Source organism: Melanotaenia boesemani, chromosome 11 (genome assembly GCF_017639745.1).
Source record: "Melanotaenia boesemani isolate fMelBoe1 chromosome 11, fMelBoe1.pri, whole genome shotgun sequence".
Classification (NCBI taxonomy): domain Eukaryota; kingdom Metazoa; phylum Chordata; class Actinopteri; order Atheriniformes; family Melanotaeniidae; genus Melanotaenia; species Melanotaenia boesemani.
In genome coordinates, this window is record NC_055692.1 from 12,774,336 (window position 1) to 12,789,540 (window position 15,205).

The 15,205-nt window shown below is 37.0% G+C and overlaps 1 protein-coding gene across 2 annotated transcripts; it reads left to right on the forward strand.

Moving 5' to 3' along the window:
• Positions 1-383: 383 nt before the first annotated feature.
• cep78 (centrosomal protein 78) lies at positions 384-14,751 on the forward strand. Of its 2 annotated transcripts, none has more exons than XM_042000445.1 (16): positions 384-483; positions 1,018-1,279; positions 1,417-1,604; positions 2,004-2,076; positions 2,186-2,289; positions 3,205-3,379; positions 3,502-3,615; positions 3,849-3,913; positions 4,024-4,138; positions 6,740-6,857; positions 7,074-7,116; positions 7,261-7,413; positions 9,450-9,527; positions 10,197-10,378; positions 12,116-12,275; positions 13,793-14,751. In XM_042000445.1, exons 2-16 carry the CDS (start codon positions 1,018-1,020, stop codon positions 14,366-14,368), a joined length of 2,406 nt encoding a protein of 801 aa, XP_041856379.1. In that variant the 5' UTR covers positions 384-483; the 3' UTR covers positions 14,369-14,751. The 2 variants fall into 2 exon arrangements, with proteins under 2 accessions (XP_041856379.1, XP_041856380.1); XM_042000446.1 differs by having other exon boundaries at positions 4,036-4,138.
• Positions 14,752-15,205: the final 454 nt, after the last annotated feature.

The window sequence follows — 15,205 nt, forward strand, 5'->3', positions numbered from 1 at the left end:
CCAGAGGGATACTGAGTATTCAGCAGTCATCTGTGTTTTTTATTTTCACATCTTCTGTAGGATTGCCCACAACAATACTGGTCTACACACCCCAGTAACTGTGATTAGAGCAGAAATAACTATATAGACTCTAAATTAATAAATTAATTAAATTAATCTAAATCATATCTATTCCTATATCCATATTTATCTTACTATATATATATATATATATATATATATATATATATATATATATATATATATATATATATATAATTATTAATTATTATTAATAATAATTAATATCATCAGGGAGTGCATTTGTCCCTCTCAGTCAGTAGGTGGCAGCAACACACCGAAAGGAGGCTCGTTGTGATTACAGTGAGGAAGAGAAGTGGGCGCGGTTTTGCTGGTACAACAGCGCCACTTTTGATAGTTAGAAGTTATACAGTGATTTGAAAAGATTGCCGCGACGATAGAGCCCTCAGCTATACGTTGAAGGTATATTGGTCTGTTGTTTTGTCTCTATTAAATGTGACTTGCACGAAAGTCTGGCTCAGGTTTGTAAGAAGCACGAGCGCCTTCACATTTACATCGATGTGAACGGTTGCTAGGACCAGAGCTTAGCTTTCGTTGCTAACGCCAGTGGCTCAGCTGTTTCTGCTAAAAAGTATCATTGCCCTGTCGGGCTAATAAATAAATAAACGGCTGTAAACGGTTGTAAAGATACACACCAGTGTGCATCTTTAGTTTGTACTTTTAAAGAATTCGATAAACTTAAGTATCTTACCACGTAATTGTGTTTTATGGATAACATTTTCGCGTACTGTAGTTTTGTGCGCGTGGAACACTAGTCTTGGACTATACAGATGCTGAATCTATAGCTAATAGGCTATTTCCTATTTGTAAGCGGCCACCAATTACCTTAAACATTGTTTATCTAAAAAACTGTAAGTTATGTTTACTTGGGAAACTAATTGCTTGTTTTATTTAATAATTTATTTTCATGTTTATGTTTTCTTTCTCGGGTCAAAGATGGTTCAAGACAGCGCTTTGATTCGGCAGCAGGGTGCCCACAACTTTGAGGCTTATTATGACACTGTCTGTGCCAGGCAAGAAACAGTGCCTCTCCGAGCTGTTAAGATGAACCTTGACAAAGGGATGCTGGACTTTAATGGAGACAGACTCAAGTTAACTGACTGGCCACCTATTCTTCACTGTATATCTATCAACAAGCACCTTCACCACATTGCAATAAGTAGCATGTACCAAGCTAACCTAACTTCTGGAGATGCAGGTAAAACAGGAGTAACAGTCAAATGGAAATAGTTTGCATCATCTTAAATAACTGTATTACTGATACAAGTGAGTTGTGAGTGAACTAATAAACATGAATGACATGGCAATTTTGAATGTCAAAATGATTTATGCCAGCACCAGTTTTGGATAGAAGGTACCATAAGTCTACCTTCAGGAGGAGGATCCCAGCCATTCGCTCCAAGGATATGACATTAAAGCTGTGCAAGGCCATCAAAGAGTGTCTGACTGTCTCTCCCAGCCTCAAGACTTTGCACCTTAATGGACTTCCACTGAGGCAGAGGGACCTCATCATCTTGACAAAAGTAAAAACAAACATGATTTGCACTGTTATCAGTCACGTTTTTAATTATATTATTTGACCGGATTTTAATTCATTTGATTTTATTATTTGCCAATTTAGCAAAGATAACACAAATTTGGAAACCTGTTTGTATTTATTCCACACTTTTGTCTTCATTACTGTTTTCCTGAAGCTGTTTTGGAAATGCACTTAAATATATTTGTTTTTTTTTTTGTTGTTTTTGTTTTAAGCAAGCACTGGTTACTTCAAATACTGTTATTTTTGTGACTGAGACAGAACTTTCTGAATCAGGTGTAGTATCTAAAACTTGGGTGAACATTTAATCAAACAAATGTTGTGCTGAAGAGAAAATTTGATGAAGATTAGAAAGAATATGTTATACCTATTTATTTTGTTTCAGGGATTGGCAAAGAGCTCTTCCCTAGAAAACCTATCGCTAGCTAACTGTCCAATCGCTGATGTTGGCTTAGAGGGTATGTGTATTGTCTTAATTATATGTTAATTATTTATTTCTATTAAGAAAAAAAGATACCGCTGTAGTTGACTTTATTGTTTTAATGCTTGTTATTCCATATGTTTCAGTCATTTGCCAAAGTATTAAGTACTCTACAAGCATCAGGACGGTAGATTTCACGGGATGCAGTCTTACCTGGAGAGGGGCAGAACATGTGGCCAATATCATCAAGGTATAACATCCTCAACCACATTTCCAGAAAAGTTGGGAAGTTTTTCTGAAATGCAACAAATACTTAAATCTGTCATTTGTACTTTTTTTATTTAATTTTTTTAACACAAAATATTTTGGGTTCTCGCTTCCTTTGTTCTCACAACTCTAATCATGAAAAACCTCTGTAAGGTGAAAACTTTGAGCCTCCAATGTACTTTTTGGGGGTCCCATAAAAAGGATGAAGACCCCAATTTTGGAACCACTGTTTTTGATAACTCTTCCTTTCATTTATTATTGTTTTAGTCATTTGAAAATTGAAAATACAAGTTTAATTAGTACAAAATAACAGATATCAACTACTCAGCAGTCCATGGTTGATTCTCTTCTTCATGATGTGCACAACATCTTTGATAGGAAACAGATCTGATCTGTAAGCTGACCTGTCAAGTGCACACACGGTTTATAAAGTCCCTTTAGTAACTTGTGAGGAATGAGGTCTGACATTTTTCTACTGAAATAAGCATCGACATCCCAGGAGAAAATCTTGCCTTAATGGTTTCATATCTCTAAAGTTCTAGTATACTTCTCCATATCAATGGCATCATCAAGTAAATGCAAGTCATCTATGCCATGATCCCCCATACTATCACAAATGCGGTACACACCTCACTCATAACTATCTGGATGGTTAAGTCATCTTTGACATGCATAACGTGATGTCTGTTTTTACCCAAAGCAGCTGACAAAGCAGCATCAACTAATTTGCCCATACAAACAATTTACAGATTTAAGTTACTATATAGCAAATAGGCCTTTTTTTCTAATGTTGTCAGTTAGTTTAATTTAGTCATTTGTATTTATCAGTTAATTATAAACCCAGAAGCTATACTAGACATTTTTTGTTGAAAATGGGCTTTTGTTTAAATTCTTTAAGTATCAGGGGATGCAAAGACATGGTGCTGCATGGGCAGAGTCTCTGAGGTATCGACTACCACAGTTTGAGGGAATGGGAGGTCTTCGTCGTGTCACCCTCAACTCTAACACTTTGATTGGGGATCGAGGAGCAGCTGCTCTTGCACATGAGCTGACTGAGGACCTCTGGGTTAAAGGTTAGTAAACAAATTTCATTTTTGATGGAAGACATTGAAACAATTAAAATAGCTTGTTTTTGTTGCTACTTCTGCCTTTCGATGTATTTTGATCAGTTTCTGTTTTGGGACTTGTTGAGCAGCTGTGGATCTGCAGAGGTGTGGTCTGTCCAACGATGGAGCCCGCCGTTTGTTAGAGTCCTTGAAAACTAATTCTTCTCTGTGTGTGCTGGATATCCGTAGTAATCCTTTAGTTGGTAAGGCTGAATTGTTTTCATATTGTTTCAGGCAATACAATTATATTGTGTCCACCTTCCATGTGCTGCATTGTATGATTTTAGTTTAGACATTAAACACTCGAAGACTAATTCCAACAAAGATATGATTCTAAATATTTGTCATATTTTTCAAAATGTCTTTTTAGAATAGTAAATCTGTAGATAATACCGAGTAAATCTATCTGAAATTTCTGAGTTTTTTTTTCCTTCAGACAAAGGTCTAATTAAAACTGTAATAGAGAAGGTGCTGATGAATGCTGATGGACAGTCACCAGAGGTGAGTCTCAGAGATTAATATTATCATTCAGGATCCCATAAAAATAATTTATATGTTAAGTGAATGGTTGTTGTTTTTGCAACTGTGTCCATAGCTCATGTCTTTCTTTTGTTATACTGCAGTACTGCTGGATCAAGCCTGCAACCATAGAGTTGCAGAGAGTTTCTGGCCCAAAAAGAAGAGTGTTTCCATGTACAGCCAAAGGAAAAGCTACATTTAATATAGGTAAATGTATAGACACAATTTGTTTCTCAAATAATTGTAAGTGTCTGTCCTATTCCAGGTAGGTTATTGTGTCCTTGATCAGACATTTCTTTCAGTGACTACAAACTCAGCAGGTGATCTAGTGCTGACAAAAGCAAACAAACTCCAGCAGGAACGCTTCATGCAATTGAAGTGCATCACATTGCATAGAAAGGAATACCATGTGTTGTTTTAGCTTCTTTTGGTTTGGCTCACAGACCCGTTGGTGTACAGACTTGATGCCAAATTTTGACGTAAAGTACTCATTAAGCACTACAACAAGAACAGACACACTGACCCAATCTCAGCATGACTCACAGCTGGGTAGTGTGCTAGATCATGCTTCTCATGAACTAGTTCAAAGCTCAGTTCATTCAGTTCAAATGAATAGTTCACTTAGTTCATAGTTTAACATTTCAATTTTGAACTAGTTCAAAGTTAATTTAATTTCAGTTGTTTTAAGTTGGAACTGAGAATGAAAGACTGAATGTGAGAAACCTGTAACCAACTAACCTGTTGCTGGGAAGTCATACCCTTAAAGGCTGCAGGCAGTGTGATCTGGGTCATTTGGGACTGTTTGCAGGTTGTTTTGCCCTTTCCGAAAGGCTTTTTTTTATGGCGAGGATTTGCAGATATCCTCTCAAATTGGATGGATGCTTCAGCTTCACATGTCTCTTGAAATTAGAAGTTTATAAGGCTAACTTGCTTTTTAAGCGCAGGTAGACATAACTTGAATCGAAATGTTAGATTTTTCTGATAAAATCTGCTCAGACAGTACGTAATAATCCCGTAAGTAATCTTAAGCACATGAAGCATGGGAGGTGTACGCTGTGTCTGCAGCTTCTCTCCTTTCACCTCCACTTTGCATTTTACAGTGGGACTACACAAGCGTTGCCAATGAGCTTTGCCGGGTTTTTAAGCTAGAGTGTGCAATGCATGGTGTGAAGTCAGTGTAGCGCTGGTGAAAATGTAGACAGTGACTGTTACAGGACCTCACATCATTTGAACGAGTTCACATTCAAATTCTTTATTTACAGATGCACTGTGTGGATGTTTGGCAATACATCCACCAGAGGGCACTGCAGAGTTCAGAGCTCCTCCACATTCTAAAGTCCGCTTCAGACAATAGCAAACATGGTGATGGTGGAGATTATGTACATTTCAGAAAGAGGCATAAACATAGGCAGCGTAGTAGATGGCGGTGGTCTGTGCGGGCATTAAATAACTGTGTCTAATTCTTCTAATTCTTACTTAATATAATGGTACTCAGGATATCTTACAAAAAAAAAGCCAACTGACACAAATGCATTCTCCACTCAAACAGCCTCCACTCCAAAGAGAATTTGCCCTTTGGACAGATCTGATAGATACGAAGGATTTTTGACCAGGAAACTTAGTTTGATCAGAGGAAATGGTTTCACGTTTTAAAGAACAAGGATACAAAAACATTACCATTCAGGCAGCATATACAAAAACTAAACATCTGGACTGACAAATTTTATGAGGACAAAGAAATGGTCCCAAGCAGAGAACTGGAAACAGAAGCGATTAGACAGTAATCAGTAATAATTGGGGTATCGTTTAGAATGATACAACAGTAAGACAGTTTTTCTAAAGCATCATTATTAGTTTTAGAAGATGCCCTACTCTACAGGATAAATTAGTTCATAGTCATCTTCAACCAACCAAACAACCAACATACATAGTTGAGATCAAAACCAAAGGGGTCCTACAAACATCATGGGTGTAGTCACTGTACGAATGTAGTACAAAGAAACCTGTTAACCAGTAATTTTGTAAAACAAAAAATCCACAGTGGCATTGTGTCTGTGCCAATGTTTTTCAGTTCCTTATTCGTGATATATTGATAGTCCAACACTATCAATCATTTCGTTAACTATAAAACGTCTTTAGTCTTCTATAGGTTAGAATGTCCAGGATGTAGGTTTTTCATATTGGTAGAACAAGAGACGTCTGCAAGATAGTGACAGAACATAAAAAATGTCATTTGTACAGGTAATGCTAACTATCCAGTGGCCAAACATGTCTTAAACACTTAATCCTCAACGTTACAAGCATTTGGAAACTATCATATTCTGTTTTAAGAAAAGGTGGTTAGCAAAGGGAATTTAACCAGAGGGAAGCTTTTTAGATTGTTATATTACAGGTGTATAGATGTATCCACTTTTGTAGTTATTTGTAGTTTTTTTCTGCATTTAACATGGGAGAAGTGCTGTTGATGGAAATTCCGTTACAGCTGGAGAATTCCTATTGGTGGAATTCCACTAATGAGAAATTCATGTCTGGTTGACTCCCTGAGCAAGGCCAGTGAAAAAAGGGATTTTAGTCATTTATAAAGGAGAGGGTCTTAAAGTCTTTTTGATGGTCAGTTATTTCTATCTACCTTGAATAATAACTAGGGAATCCAGGAACTGCTTTTTGTTTTTTTACCGTCAGACTGAACTGTACTTGAAGTATTTCGGAACCACCAATTCATTTTCCTTGTTATGGAAAGTCATTAGTCTATGAAAGTTTTGTGTTTGTGAATTTCCACACCTGGACATGACTCTTCTTCTGGTGCAGCTTCTCATAAAGGATCGTCTGCTGGAGGCTGGAGTTCAGTTGTTGCTCAGACAAAGAAGTCCTATCCCCCCTCCCGTTATGTACCTTGGCGTGCTGCTGCAAGAGCTGGTAGGCAGAGGTGAGAAGATGTTATCAAACCAGTTTGCTTACAGCTCAGAATAAGATGTTTGGTTTGAGAGGAAAGGACAATTTTGGGATTTAGTTTTCGGGCACTTTATGGCTCATTCCTCTCCAACCAACCAGAAGAAAACATTAAATAAGCTGTACATTAAGTATTTTTTGTGTATTTAAAAGTGCTTACTGTGGGACTGAAGTAATTTTGGATCATTTTCAGAGGTTTGCCTCCTGGTGTTACTGTGACCAAACAGAGCTTTCAGGTAAGATGTTTTTCTGCTTATAGACCATTTTGTGCCATTCAGACACTTAATTATTTCCTGACAAGAAAAGGGACGAGAATCCTCTCAGTAACAGTCAAAATGTATAATTATTTTAGATTGCATTATGTATGTATCTTTCATTAGGATGCAGTTACAGTAAAAGTTACTGTGGAGTCAGATTCAGAGAGAGAGGAAGAAGATGATGAAGAGGAAGAAGTGGTGGTGGAAGTGGATCAGAGACCCTCTTCTCTTCATCTCCAGGACGTGATAACAGGACGACAGCTTGATCATGTTCAGGTCAGTCATAGGAGTGAAGTATTTTAATAAATAGACATTTTACGCTTATTTCCAGTTGATTTAGGGTTGTAGTTTTTTAACTTTTTACATCACTTACCACTTCAGAAGTTGTCAGGCTCTCCGGTACCACCAGAAGAGACCTATCCATCTTTTCCATTAGGCACACTTGAGACAGAGATGAGTTAGTTCCAAATGAAAATATTATTCATTGTTGAATGGTGGCATCTATCCTTGTAAAAGGTTTATAAACAGAACTGACATTTTAACTTTAAACTTTGTCACACATCTTAAAGTTTCCCTCTGCATCCCATCTTGTATTTGTAAAATATTATACACTGACAACTGAAACTAACAAAAAATGAGTTTCGATTGGGTCCGAGCCCCAGTGTGTTAGATTTTTAATTTGTATTTAATAATCAATATTTAATCCTTGTTACTGAATGGCGGTAGGTATTCTTGTAAAATGTTTATAACCAGAACTGACATTTTAACTTTAATCTTTGTTACTAAACTTAAGGTTACCCACTTTGCAAAGCTCTTATAAACTCTTAAAAGTGTGTGCTGGTCACACTTCTTGTAAGTGATCAGTTTAAAAAATTTGTTCTGTTCTTTCAGTTTCATTCTGAGATCATACATAACAACACAGCTAATCTAAATGTCAGGTTTCCTGGCCTCCCATGTTTGGACATTTAGTTAAAAGCCAAGTTTCATTTTGACAGTAGTTGTGTTGACAGCAGTTCTCAGACATTATTTAGTCTGTTTATATTTTTGTAATGCTTTTCTCTCTATTCATGTTTTTAACGTTTTTGTCCTTAATCTTTTATCAAGATGTCAGAACAAAACATTCACATGCTTGATTTTAATTTACTTTCATTTTTGTCACTTTTTGTTTATCCTGCGTCAACAGTATCCATCTTGCATTGGTAAAATATTATACATTGACAACTAAAACTAACTAAAAAATTAGGTTAGATTGGCTCTGAGTTCCAGTGTATTTTATTTTCAATTTGTATTTAATCAATATTTAATGCTTGTTGTTGAACGGTGGCAGCAATCGTAAAAGGTTTATCACCAGAACTAACTTTTAACTGTAAACTTTGTCACACAACTTAAGGTTATTAACCTTGCAAAGCTCTTTTAAACCCAAGAGGTGTGGTGCTATTTTTTTGTTTTTTAATACTATTGACTTTGCTTTTATGTACCACATAAAAAATGTTTACCATACCAGTGTTTGGTATGTGTCTTTTAAGCACATCAACTTTATAGTCTGATCATTTTTTTTCCCTTTAACCTATGTTATCAACATATTGAGGACAATAAAATCTACAAATCATTGAATTAAAAAAAAAAATGCCAGAATGAACACAGATCCAAAGATAATATCTCTGCCCTCAGGCTATGCATAAGCTATGAATGACGAGACTCTGAAACAGGCTTCTCTTCACTTGCTGTCATAAAAGTAGTTGTTTTTATTGCATTTTTTTCTGTTGTGATGTGCTGCAGTAAACTTTTGCTCACAAAGATGCAAGGGATGAGAATTAGCTCCGGCTCAGTCTTGCGCATTTGACATTATATATATTAATGTGCACTGTCTTTAAAAAAAACAAAACCAAACTCAAACAGGACTGACTGTGTCCACAGAAGCAGAAGCCTCCTTCTTATCAGACCTACTGTGCATGTGTGAGAGGGCAGAGATATTATTCTTAGATCTGTGATCAAGTTGACATGATCTAAGTATCTGACAATTTCACAGTGCTGTAACAAAAAAAAAAAAAAACATTTGTTGGACGATGCAGACTTGAAACTAGCTCCCAGTTTTTGTTTGATGTTAATAGACAATGTACAACCGGAGATATTAAGGTTTTTATATAAAAAATACGAAAACAAATGGTGTATAAACTGTTTGATGTTGGAAAATTCTTCAGCGTGCCACTAGAGGGGTTGCTAACACCATCAGTGCTACATGTACCAGTTGGAGAACTATGGGATTAAGGAGTTCTACACTTTGAGTGTGTGTTTCTGTGTATGTCCTGCAGATGGAGCTGAAAGAGTGTCGTCTGAGGCTGGCAGAAGAGCGCAGGGCAAGACTGAAAGCTGAAACAAGGCTCATGGAGGTAACTAAATCTCCTTTCTTCTTCTACCAGTTTGTGTTTATAAGAAATCCAAGTCATTTTACCTGGTAAAATAAAGATAAAAAAAGACATTGCAGGAATGTCCATATCAAGTATGTTTTCTCCCCGACACTGACGAGCACCATCAAAAATAATCTTATAATACTTTTAATCTGATAATTGCATACTGCTACAGGACGTAATTGCAAATTACACAATGCTACTGGTTAAAATTGGGATCACTGCTTTGTGAAAGCTCGTTCTTGCTGTTTAAGTAGCTGTTAGCTTGGTTAGCTCCCCATCTGACTGCTGTGTATTGCACATAGTCATGACAAGCTGGCATCTTTGACTATTTGTCATTTTTTGTCCAAGACAAATTTGCCTCTCGGACAATAAAGTTAATTTATTTGGGAACCATTAATATGTTGCAGCTCACATAAAAGAACAGAAATCAAGAGTTAAGGTTCAATCAGTGACCCCAGTACCCCCCCAAAAAGGGAAAAAGAATCACCTTGACTGGGACACTGATCTGATACTGGTTGGATTGGGACAGCCTCACCTATGTACAATATTTAGGTGCCAAAGTTAATTGAACTGGTTGCTGTTAATTTAATTAGTTATACAAGTAAACAACGACACTGTTTCAAGTGTATTCTTGTTATTCTTTTTAAGTTTGAGCTGGAGAATGCCCGACTTCAAGATGCTAACCGTTCCCTAACTGAAGCTCTTGCAGCCACTAGTTCTACATCAGCACCACCTGCTTTCAGTGCACTTGAAGATGAAGCGGTCCTTGAGAGCATTGAAAGCTCCTTTACTAAGTTCCATGCCTTCCTAGATCTCCTCAAGGATGCTGGGTGGGTACTGACTCTTTTTGGTCCTTTTGGTTTCATTATGTGTCTTTGGTCATGTTTTAGTCACACTTAATCTCCTGATTGTCAGGTGACACCACAATTTCATTCTTTGTACATCTTCTCTGAAAGTCATCTGGATTATAAGAAAAACTGTCTTATCATGTGGTCCTCTTATTTCTACATTTAGTATAACAAGTTATTATGAAAAATTGTGTTGGTTTTTTTCATGCAAAATTTGTTGTGAGATCCTCAGCAATACTTGAGCTGCATAGAGTGCAGCTATATAATGAAAAACAGGATATCATTGTGATGATAACAAACAAATGTGTTTCCTGAGGTAGCGGTCGTGTTTCTTGTAAATGAACAATTTAAAAAATGTGTTCTGTTCTTTCAGTTTCATTCTGAGAATATATATTTACACATTTAATCTATATGTTAGGTTTCCTGGCCTCCCATATTTGGACATTTGGTTAGAAGCCAAGTTTCATTTTGACAGGAGTTGAGCTGACAGCAGTTCTCAGACATCATTTGATCTGTTTATATTTTTGTCATGTGTTCCTATACATGTTTTGAATGTTTGTCTTCAAACTTTAATCAAAAACAAAACATTCACATGCTTGATTTTCATTTACGTTCATTTTTGTCACTTTTTATTTATCTTGCATCAACGGTATCCATCTTGCATGGGTAAAATATTATACATTGACAACTGTAACTAACTACAAATTAGGTTAAATTGGCTCTGAGTTCCAGTGAATTAGATTCCCATGTTTTGGTATTTTTTTGTTTCAGTATTCTCTTCAGCTGTCATGCTTTGTGGGTTTCTGGTTTGGGTTAGTTTAGCTGTGGCCGAGTTTGTCTTGTTTACTGTTTTTATTTTGTAGTGTTTTCTCCTTTGGTATTTGTTTTGCTTTCTGTTTCCTGTTCGTTTGTACACCTGGTTTAATTTGCTAATTTGCTCCACCTGTTCCCTATTAGTTCCCGTGTATATATATACTCCTCGGTTTTATTTATTCCTTGTCATTGTAAAGGCGGATTTATACTCGTGCAGCATCTGCGCCACTGCCGTAGGTCTGCGGAGGCCCGATGTGCAGCTGTTCCTGACCTGATGTGCATCCCTGCTACGCAGACAGTTAGGCGGAAGTACTCCGTTATGATTGGTCAATTTGGGATTACGAATTTCCGGATTGCTGGATCTTCTTGCTGAATTTGTGTAGTGACCGCCATTTTTAAAAACAAGACCCAAAGGATCAAGTTAATGGGAGGCTGATCAAATTATTTCTTCGTTTTCTTCCACAAGCTAATAAACACACTGAACCATACTGGACTCCTTTGTTGTTTTAAAACAGAAAATTCGTACCGGAGCTGAAGTGAACCATCAAAAGAACTCCGACCTGGTGAGTTTACCGGCCGATACCACCCCTGCTGCCACCTTCAGATTAAGAGGAGACACTGCAACACGACCCTCTACGCTCGAGTGTGAGAGCACACTCACCAGCGTCAGCTACGCCGAACCGACCGCATGCAGATGCCGCTCGAATATAAATCCACCTTAAGTCTTCATGTCCTGTTATGGTCGTGTATCCTCTGTTGCGTCTGTGTTTGTCTTCAGTTCCTGTAAAATTAACCTTGACCTCTGCACCTGTCTGCCTTGTCATCTGCCTGCATTTGGGTCCTCATCCACGGCAAAAACCCTAACATCAACACTTTTAATGAAGTTACTCACATCTCTTTCTGTAGCCTAGGTCAGCTAGCCTCGATGGCTGGGATTGATAATTCGGATTTCCAGCCTCTGGGAAGACCTCAGCTCTCCTCTACAATAGGACCACATTTAGACGGCGCAGCATCACAGATCACAGGGGAGTTAAGGGATGTTCAGACAAAGACTGATGTGTCTTTGGTAAGCATATGCAGAGCATAGCCTGGGAAATGTCTGCAGATAATAAGTGCAATGTGATTATGTATCACACCATATCAAGTGCTTTGTTTATTGATGACATTTTTCATGTACAGTAGTTTCATAAGTCATTGCTGCACCACAAGTCTCTGCCAGTTTGAGAATTTCTCAGCAGCAACACAAATTTGTCATTTACAAACTGTGGTGTGACCTAAATACTAAACTGTAGCGCCCAGCTAATGATGAATTTTGGAACCAATACTCACATTCTTTATTTTATATACTGATTTATGTTAGAATGGATAAGAGACCTCAGGTGTGCCGATAAAACATTTATGCCAAAGTTAGTTGTTTTTACAGTTTAATGTTTATTGTGCAAAATAATAAAATTGAAAGTTAAATAAAAAATAACTTTAAATAGGAAATATATGTACTGCAAAAAGTATTACACAAACACTCTTTTTCACAAGTCCCCCTAAATCATTAAAAAAAAATGCACTTAAAGTGCAAAAAAAAAAAAAAATCTGGATTATCTTGTGCAGGTCACAGTTGGACCTGTTGAATGACTGAAAAAAATTAACACTGTTTTTTCACATGCCCCAATGAATTTAACAGGCTTTGATAATTATAACCCAACAGGGATAGATTGAAGTAGAGGAACAGGTTTTCTTTTTGTTGTTCTTTTGTTTTGCAATGTGCAAATTTTCAAAAAGCAAAAAAAAAAAAACTAAAATTATAACCAGGGTCTGAATACAGCTCTGTGCAAATTTATAATGATGATTAACTAAGACGGCTTAATCACCAAACAACATATTATCAGTGCAGTCATTAAGTAGCTCACTCAGTTATCTGTGCGCTGCGTTATGTAATAGATGAAATACAGAAAGCATACCCAAAGACCTCAAATGCATGCTACATTTTGATTTTCATATTGCTCTTATTAGTGAAAACAGCTAACATGTAAAAACTGAGCGGAAGCTAATGTTTAAGCATGTATTCATCAGTCTAGCACCTAGTTTGATGCCAAACTTGACAGTTTCTCTCATGAAAATAAGACATATTAGTTTTTGATGATAGGAAGTTTCCCTGAACACATTCTCAATGTTGCATCTGACTGCATGTACCATGCAAACAACTTACTCATTGTGGTACAGTTTTTTTGCTTACATCACAGTTTTAATGAAAACAGGAAATGATACAGGTAACAGTCACATTCACAAACTCATTAGAAACTTGTCTTAGAAACATTTAGTCTCTCCACCATTTAATCAGCCATATATTGACTGATATATGGGTCAGACTCTACTAATAAGATATATTAGTGCTTCATGTGAAAGAACACTCCACGCTGATGCAGTGTAGCTACTCAGATTCAGGTTTATTCTATTATCTCACATTTAAGCATTTGTTACATCACTATGTTTTTGCTCTAAAATAAAATCTGCTGTCTGTGCCATATTCATAGCTTACAAGCATTTACGTTTAGCAGTTATTTGTAATTTCTACTTTCTGTGTTTTAGATGGACAATGTGGTGCCTAATCGTCCTGGTGGAGCTGCTGATACCTTCACTCACAGGTTTCCAACACCTCTCAGTGCAACTTTAAATAGGGACAAGCATGCAGACATCACCTTCAGGGCTTCAGGACATATAGCAAACCCTGTTGGCAGTGGAGAACAGGAACCGCTTCAGTATTTAAAGCCTGATTCCCAGCTTGACTCAGGGTCTGAGCACAGTTTCAGCTGCCAAAAGTCCTTCAGTAATGTTTCCTTGGATAAAACCTTAAAGACTCAATCAAACCACAGGAGAGGTGACACCAGTTCTCAAAGAAGCAACGATTCCCATGGATACAGCTTCAACAGCTTCGTGTACAGTCAGACCTCCCACAGCAACAGATCTCATGATGGTTTGTCTGAGATTGTTAGTGAGATTCTAAGTGACAAGGCAGAGTCTGTGGGATCAGTAAAGTCAAGGAACAGTGGAAAAGGAAAGCTAGTGATAGTAGGTCAGTCAGGGTCGGAGAGAGAAATCTGTCCTAGAAGGGGTGTTCTAGAAAAAATTGGAATTGTGGAAGATCAGTCAGATGATTCTTTCTGATGCAATCACTATAGAAATAATCCAAAAACTTGGATCTTTTCATCTGGTTTCTTTGCTTTTTTACCTTGCTTTTTCCTTTTTTTCAAAGATTATTGAAGATGTTTTTCAATAGGGATGTACTTTATTAAATTTAGTTTAAAAATCTGCAGGGTTTTTTAGGTTAAATGAGGAGCAATCTGAAATCTGGCTGTAGTCATTGTAAATGCACTGCTTGTTTTATGTGTTCTGTCATTTTTGTGGCTGTTTTTACACCACGTTTCTCATCTTTAGGAATACTGATGAAGTTTTTGATGTGTGTGATCCTGTTATTTTTGTTTTGATTGTCTGCTCATTTCTCAAATTCTCAAATTTGTTTTCCGTAATAAACATGTTTGTAGTTTGCAGTCCGGTTATTTTCCTTTAAGTTAACAAACTTCATAAAGAATTTTTGGACCAGAGTCAACTGGTTATGCAGATTTCTTATGTGGATCTTATATAATGTGGGTTTTTTTTGGGGGGGGGGGGGTTGTTTATAGTTTAGTGTTGCAGAGTTCTGAGATCAACAATGACATCAATGCATGATTCTTGTGGGTTGGATAAGGAGACTGCATTCTTTTGAAATGTGCATGTATCTTCAATTTGACCACAATCCACTGAAATGTCAATAAAACTCACTGTCCAATGGGAAAGGACTTCTCAGAAGACCCTCCCACCTGAGTAATTTGTGCCAGAGGTGCAAACAAAAAGTCAGGGAGCGTAATTGCAAAGATGGCAGCAATTGCTCAAAGAATTTGTGTACAGATAGTAAGATTTACTTTTCTTTTTTTCCTTTTCCAGTGCTGTTTTTCTCTCAAATTC

What these genes read in the sequence shown, in the direction of transcription:
- cep78 (XM_042000445.1), top strand. Translation starts at nt 1,018, where the DNA reads ATGGTTCAAGACAGCGCTTTGATTCGGCAGCAGGGTGCCCACAACTTT. An exon ending in ATGTGGCCAATATCATCAAG is followed by an intron (nt 2,290 to 3,204) that starts GTATAACATCCT and finishes AAATTCTTTAAG; the next exon opens with TATCAGGGGATGCAAAGACA. An exon ending in TGACCAAACAGAGCTTTCAG is followed by an intron (nt 7,117 to 7,260) that starts GTAAGATGTTTT and finishes ATCTTTCATTAG; the next exon opens with GATGCAGTTACAGTAAAAGT.